The 7,915-nt window shown below is 42.4% G+C and overlaps 1 protein-coding gene across 1 annotated transcript in view; it reads left to right on the top strand.

The window, feature by feature from the left end:
• Positions 1–71: 71 nt before the first annotated feature.
• FIGLA (folliculogenesis specific basic helix-loop-helix) overlaps positions 72–7,915 on the top strand; it is a gene marked incomplete at its 3' end in the record, with an annotated part of 13,387 nt that continues 5,543 nt past the window's right edge. The window contains exons 1-3 of the mRNA XM_011980753.1: positions 72–257; positions 2,017–2,169; positions 3,881–4,105. Of these exons, the coding sequence (XP_011836143.1) occupies positions 72–257; positions 2,017–2,169; positions 3,881–4,105 (564 nt within the window). The remainder of the gene's footprint in view (positions 258–2,016; positions 2,170–3,880; positions 4,106–7,915) is intronic.

Below are 7,915 nucleotides of genomic sequence, written 5' to 3'. Positions count from 1 at the left end.
CCGTGGTTGGAGCGGCACCTGCTGGTAGATTTTACTATCTCTAACGAAACTCAGCCCCAAACTTGGGAGACATGGTCTCCTTCCTAGCGTTTGCATTCTACGGGTTTGGCTGCAGCAGAGGCGAATCCGGGAGAGGGAAGGGTGAGGGGTGGAAGAGGGAGCAGAGCGCACGTTCAGGCCTGGAACTGCGGAGAGAAATTCCGCCGGGGGCTGTTCCTAAGCACCCCAGGCCTTTTAGAAATGTCCCAGAGAATCAAGTAGGAACTTTGCAGGGAGAGGGCAAGCGGAGAAAGGACGACAGGAGAGTAGGAGACTTCTCTAAGTCTCCTGCTTTTACCGGTACTAGACTCTTGATGGCCAGAACCCTGTGATCTGATTTGGTGGCCCTACAAAGAGATTATGACCTAATAGTTTAAGTGGTCCTTCCCACTAGGAAGGAATTGTCTTCTCCAGAGAATCAGTCCTGGTTTTATCCACTAAAACACTAACGAGCTGTATTATTCTTTATAATGGTAAGATTAACACACTTGGAAAAGACAGAAATGACTGAAGAGGTTAAGCGACACTCACAACACAGATATAACTACTGTGAACATTTTTGTGTATATCCACCCAGTCTTTTTCTAGTTTTGTGCATTCATATTTTTATATATATATAATTTTACAGAATTGTCATTCGGTACATATTTGTGTAATTTTTTCACTTAACATTATCAAAAGCATTTTCTTATATTCTTAAGTATTCTTTCAAAGAATAGTTTTTGACTGCATAGTCTGTCCAAAAATGGACCATAATGTATTCATTCTCTTATTAGGCATGTTTGCTCTTTGTAGCTTTTTACTGATACCTATCGATGTAACTCTATGTGCGTGTCTGATAATTTCCTTAGAATAAAATGCTGCAAGTGAAATTACTGAGACTTAAGGCATATACAATCGAAAAGCTTTTGATACAAGTTGCCCAATTGCTTTCTAGATAGGTTTACTAATTTCTATCCCTTCTTACAGGTCTAGGACTGTTCTCTTTTTCATGCTATCCCTGATCCAGGGTATGATAAAACAAAAATGTTACCACCTTGATACATGAAAAATGGCATCTAATTTCTGTTTTAGTTTGTAGTTCTTTGATTATTAATTTCTTTTTATACACTGACTGGTTGTTGTATTCTCCTGTGAATTGGCCAACTATGTCCCTTGCCTGGTTTGCTCCAGGTAGGATATACTCAAAATATATTGACTTTGTGGTATAGTGGGAGCCAGTTCTCCCAAGGCCTGTGTCTCCCAGGAGGGTGACCATCAGAATTATAGGCCTTCAGAGACAGGGATTAGACGCTGGAGAATAGAAAAAAATAAAATATGAGGAGCCTTTCAAGTCTCACCAACTCTCTGGATTCTCACCCTTGCCTCTATATCATTAACTCGGTGGGGAAAGAGGTTGAAGAGCTGATAGCTCAGTGCTTGAGTTGACAAGTAGTTGTACATTTGATTCATCAGCAGCAATACCACTTCTTGAGGACTTCCTATGTGCCAGGTTTGGGTGAGGTATCTTATGTGTACATTATATCACTTAATCACACCCCACCCCAGAAAGCTTTAAGATATTTTCCATTTTGCAGATGAACAAACTGAGGCTTAGTGATGTGAAGTATTCCACACACTCTTGTAAGTGATAGACCTGGATTTTAAACCTGGGTGTAGTTGACTCAGATTTTGGCCACTCCTCTACTGCCTCTGCATTATGATACAGCGAGTACGCTCTCAAAGGAAGAGGAGTGAGGTCAGCATGAACATGAATACACCTTGCAGCCCTTCTGCCCACAGTACCAAGTTTATGCCATTCCCTCTTCTTTTACTATGAACTGCACTGCTGGTGGAACGGTGACTCTTTGGGGCATATGCCTGTTTAGATTTGCCCCTCAGACAAGGAGGCGGTGGAAAAAAACCCCGTCTGTAGCTTGGGGAGATGTCTGTACAAATTGGCTTCTCTGTGTGTCACTGTGCCTTTTTGTTTTCTAGATAAAAAATCTCAACCGTGGTTTTGCCAAATTGAAGGCACTTGTGCCGTTTCTTCCCCAAAGCAGGAAGCCCAGCAAAGTTGATATCCTCAAAGGTGCAACTGAATATATCCAGGTTCTCAGTGATCTTTTGGGAGGAGCCAAAGACTCAAAGGTAAAGGTGTAAGATTTTAGAATAATGATAGCCACCATTTATTAGGCCTTGTCTGTGTATGAGACACTGTGCCAAGTGATATATGTATACTTTCCAGTGAATGTTTATAACAATCCTCTGGGCTATTTTTATGACCCTCATTTTACAGAGAAGGAAAACAAAATATAGTTAAGGGCCACACAGCTATGAAAAGTCAGGACTGGGATTTGAACTCAGATCTACATGAGCTTTGGAGTTGAGTCCCTGACCATCTATACTTGCCTATGGTCACTGTCCGGGGCACCTAGTTCCTGACTGTTGAATCTTTGATAGGATTTCTACAGCTGGACATAGGAGGGGGCTTTCCTAAAAGCACTGTGGTGTTTTCCCTACAGTAGAATGCACATCAGACAGGACACAGGAAGGTAGAGGCATTTCTTTCCCCAAGGGACCTCTCTTAGGAGAGACCCTCCCTGAGGCCAGCTGAAGAGCTCAGCAATGGTCTGGTGATACCAGTCTCATGGGATCTTGCAACCATTCAGCAGGAATGACACAAATGGCCCTGTAAACTGAAGTATCATAGTGTCACCACCATTTTCAGAGTGGGATAGCTCAGAAGTGTCCATTAGGCAGAGTAAAGTGTGGGCTGGTTTTATGGACTTGTTCCAGGGAGAGGCAAACATTGATGGGCTGAAAATGAATCAGTCATCTGGGGAGACAAAATAGGAAGAGAGAAAAGACCTTAGAAATGAGCCCTAAGCAACTCTGTTGGTAGGAGGAAGGAATCATCATTAGAATGTGGCAAGAAGGTAGAGGAACAAGATGGGGTCATAAAATGGAGGAGGAGAGAACCTTAGGAAACTAAAGGTGAGGAGTATGAGAGGTTACAGAGAGGCTGAAGAAGGCCAGGACTGGAGAAGGCACCATGTCTAGCACTTGAAAGGTGAAAGAGAATTGGGCTGGGCATCAACTTGGAGGAGACTGAGGGTGCATGATTGGTAAATATCTGGAATCCAAGCAGATTCAGAGGAAAGTGGCAAACTTCAAGTCCATTTAACCTAGCAGTTCCAAGTGGAAAGAAGAACCACCCCTGCCCCCCCACTCCCCTACCCCCTGCCCAAAAAAAAAAAAAAAAAAAAAAAAAAAACCGCAGAAAAGTTGTTAGATCAAGTGAAGGTCTTTCCTAAGTAGAAATTTGATCATGTTTAGGAACAGAAGGGAGACACTAGAGGGAAAAGAAACAATTATCCTAGAAATTTGGAGCAGAAATCTCCAGGTATATCATAGGACCGTTGAATATTTTTTTCTTCTCCATTAGTCCTAGCCAGGTGACTGCTAGGAAGCTACATTCTGCAATGGCAGGAGTGGATTGTCCTGCTGGCCAAACTGGTTGGATTGTGGTATGGTCACAGTGTTTGGGCATGTGCAGGTGGCTACCTTAGTTTTTTCTTGCATGTTAATTGTGTAACAGAAGTGCTTTGTTCATTGTAAAACATACAATCTGTTCCATGCCATAATATGTTTAATGCAGTTACCTATTGCATAACATTTTAAGATTATAGGAGAACAAAATACGGTCAATTGAACAATGCTTTTCTCTCCATGATAACTTAAGCATTGCCCTTATCACTTAAATGAAACCTCATCCATTAAAACTTTGAAATGTATTGGTTTAAGTCATCAGAATCTTTCTGTCTTATTATACTGTTTGACAACTAAGTATGGTTTCCAGAAACAAGACCCAGATGAGCAGAGCTACAGTAACAACACTTCTGAACCACATATATCCTCGGCTAGAGAGCTATCAAGAAACGTCACCCAACGTATCAGCTGTGCTTTCGGCTTGAAGAATGAAGAGGAAGGGCCTTGGGCAGATGGTGGCAGTGGTGAGCCGGTGCACACTTGTCGCCAGGGTGTGATGTCTACGACTGAAGTTATCTCCCCAACCAGAAGTCTGGTAAAATATTCCTTCTTAAATAGCCGTACAGATATCAAAACCGTAACATGTATACTTTGAGATATGAGTAATTTTTCCATGCTAAAGTGTGATTAAAACAAGATAATTTTATGAAAGCCCTTGGGTGGGGCAGTGGGGTTTACTAGTTTGGGAGATTATTTTGTTTCTAAATTAACTGGTAAGCAGCTCCAGGGAAGGGGAAACTCCTCCAGAACCACCCAATACAGACCTAAGTTTATCTTTTAAATGATCCTATTTAATCCATCGAAAGGTTTTCTGGACTCCGTGGTCTCCAGAAAAAGAAGTAAGTAGCTTGCCATACATAAAGATGCATGCTTGGTGATACTTTTGTGTGTGTGTGTTGGTGGGGGTTGGAGCTGGGAGGGTGGTGCTGGTTGTAAGACAACATTTTAAATGAAATAAAGCAGTTCATTGTCTCTTACTACTTTGTCAACTAAAGAGACAGCTGGAAGTGGCAGCATGCTTCTCCAAGTCCAGAAGTGGACTTTTTGCCCTTGCCGTGAACTGGTATACATAAATGAGGCCCCCTGCTCTATCCTACCCAGCAACACAATTACTATTGAAATAAGAAAGGTGTATAGGAATGTGCAGTAAGCATGCCGTAACAAACATGTTACATGGTATGATATAAGCCACAGCGAGGGCTGTGGAGTCACAAATGGTGGTTGGAGGGAGGCAGTTTAGGGGAGCAGTTGAGAGTATGCTCTGGGAACAGACTGCTGAGGTTTAAGCCCTGGTTTTACCACTTGCTAGCTGTGTAATCTTGCATGAGCTACTGAATGCCTCTAATCCTCAGTTTTCCCCATCTGAGCAATAGGTATAATAATTGTACCTACCTTGTATATAAGATAACTAACTTCAAATGATATCATGTCAGCAAAGTATCTGGCATAATACCTGTCATGTCACTTGGACAGACACCAAATTTTCTTGACTCATGAGCAATCAACATTGATTAGTGAGCAATAATGGGCCACAGGTATTCCAGCTCTGTAGCCAGTGTTTCGAGTTTTCTCACTTGGCTCTCACCAATGTTGTGCTCTGATTTGAGGTCCTACAGGCTTCTTGCTGGCTGGTGGGGGCGGGGGGTGGGGAAAGCGGTGGTGGGCGGCCTTGGCTTCCATTTCTGATTTGATTAATGTGTTCTAAGGATTCATTTGTGCATATGCTCCGTCTAGATTTTCATATTCTGACCACTTGAGATATAAGATTTCCCAGGCCAGTCAACTCATAGGAGACAGAATTTCTGTTGCTGCTACGTAAGCTGACATGGAATGACTAAGACCAAGAACAATAAAAGAGTGGGGCCAGGTGCGGTGGCTCACAATTGTCATCCCAGCACTTTGGGAGGCCGAGGTGGGCAGATCACCTGAGGTCAGGAGTTCCAGACCAGTCTGGCCAACATGGTGAAACCCCATTGCTACTAAAAATCGGGCATGGTGGTGGGCACCTGTAGTCCCAGTGACTCAGGAGGCTGAGGCAGGAGAATCACTTGAACCCGGGAGGGGAGGTTGCAGTGAGCTGAGATCATGCCACTGCATTCAAGCCTAGATGACAGAGTGAGACACCATCTCAAAAAAAGAAAAAAAAAAAAAGTGAAGAAATGACCTGATCTAGACCTCGAACCTGACTATCTAAGAAGAGTAATGCTTCTGCAAATGCTAGTATCAAGGTGAAAATCTGACTTGCACTTAATCCTCATGGATCCTCCTCAGGTAGGTATCATCATGTCACTCTCATGGTGAGCCACCTGGCTACACCTTCCTGCCAGTCCTGTTGGACCCGGGCTTGGGCAGGAACCTCTGCAGTAGCAGAGCAGGCCTGTGCTTGGCAGTACTAGTAGCAAGTACGTATGATGGGAGGTCCTGGTTTTCCGAGGATAATTGATCCTGGGCATAGGCCGTGTACAGTACACTAATTTAGAGTGGGGACTAACGTTTCCTAGTAAAAGCCAGAAATGTTCTGACTGGAATTTTCTTCAAAAAAAGGGAATAAAACACTTAATTTTTCGTCTTTTTAGCCAACCAAGTTTGTTGTTAATTGGAAGAGTGCTAATTTGTAGAATGAACCAAGGAAGACTCGACGTTTGAGATTTTTATAGACAGTGCATGTCACTACTGTCAAGTATGATTTCTGAGGCCTGATCGTAAAGAGTGCCTTTTTTTTTTTGCAGAAGCATTCCAGAATTTCATCAGTTTTGTCAAGGATTTTTCATCCTTTTACATTCAAATCATTCTTTTTTGTTTGTTTGTTTGTTTTTTTGTTTGTTTGTTTGTTTTTCTGAGACAGAGTCTCGCTCTGTTGCCAGGCTGGAGTGCAGTGGCACGACCTTGTCTCACTGCAACTTCTGCCTCCCGGGTTCAAGCAACTCTCCTGCCTCAGCCTCCTGAGTAGCTGGCTCACACCACCACGCCCAGCTAATTTTTGTATTTTTAGTAGAGATGGGGTTTCACCATGTTGGCCAGGCTGGACTCAAACTTCTGACCTCATGATCTGCCCATCTCAGTCTCCCAATGTGCTGGGATTACAGGCGTGAGCCACCGTGCCTGGCCATTCATTTTTAAAATTTAAAAAATTAGTCTGAAACAATAGTCAACTTATAGAAAGTTTGCAGGTGCAGTACAAAGAACTTTTTTCCTGATACATTTGAGGGTCAACCTGATGTCCCATCGCCCCTAAGGCTTCAGTGTACGTTTCTTACAAACAGGACATTCCCCTGCGTAGCCACAATGCAACCACTAAGTCTGGGGATTAATGTTGTGTTACTGCCATACAATCCTCAGGTCCTATTCAAGTTTCACTAGTAGTCTCAAAAATGTCTCTTCTAGCAAAAAGACCCAGCTGAGAATCATGAATTACATTTAGTTGCCATGGCTCCTTCAGTCTGGAAGGAGAGTTTCTTGGTGCTTCTGTGACTTATAACCATGTCACGTTTGGAGCTTACAGGCCAGTTGTTTATTATAGAGTGTGTCTTGATCAGCATTTGTCTGTTTCCTTTCGATTAGATTCAGATATGCATCGTCAGCAGGAATAACAAAAGTGATGCTGTTTTCTACTCATTGCATCCTGTTACATGGGGCGGATTTTGATTTATTCTATTTCTAATGATATTCACTTTGATCACTTGCTTAAAGTGGTGACTGCCAAGCCTTTCACTTTAAAGTTAATCTTTTTCTTTTGTAATTAATATGTATTTTGTGAGGAGGTGCTTTGAAACTACGTAAATATCTCATTACTCATCAAACATTCTACATTTATCAAATTTGTAATTTAGAAATAATTATAGATTCACAGGAAGTTGCAAAAATAGTACAGAGAAGTGCTGTGCATCCGTAGCCCAGTTTTCCCCAATGGTTGCATCTTCTATAACTATAGTATAATAATATCAAAACCAGGAAATTGACATTGGTACCATGTATGCATAGTTGTATGTTGTTTTATCACATGTGTGGATTCATGGAATCACCATTGCAATCCAGATGCAGAACTGTTCCATCACCACAAAGATCTCCTTCATGCTGCCCCTTTAGGGTCACACCCACACTCTGCTCCCAACCTTCCATTCTTCCAAACTCCTGGACGTCACTAATCTGTTCTCCACTTCTATAATTAATCTTGAGAAGGCTATAAAAATGGGACCATACATTATGTGACTTTTAGAGATGGTCTTTTCCCACTCAGATGATGCCCTTGAGATCATCCACATTGTATAAATGGTCTGTTCCTCTGCTTTGTGCCGAGTAGTAATCTGTGGTGTGGATGCGCCACAGTTTAACTGCTCACTTAAAT

Source organism: Mandrillus leucophaeus, unplaced genomic scaffold (assembly GCF_000951045.1).
Source record: "Mandrillus leucophaeus isolate KB7577 unplaced genomic scaffold, Mleu.le_1.0 Scaffold216, whole genome shotgun sequence".
Lineage (NCBI taxonomy): Eukaryota > Metazoa > Chordata > Mammalia > Primates > Cercopithecidae > Mandrillus > Mandrillus leucophaeus.
Note: the sequence above shows the minus strand (reverse complement) of the source record. Positions and strands in the feature narration are given on the sequence as shown.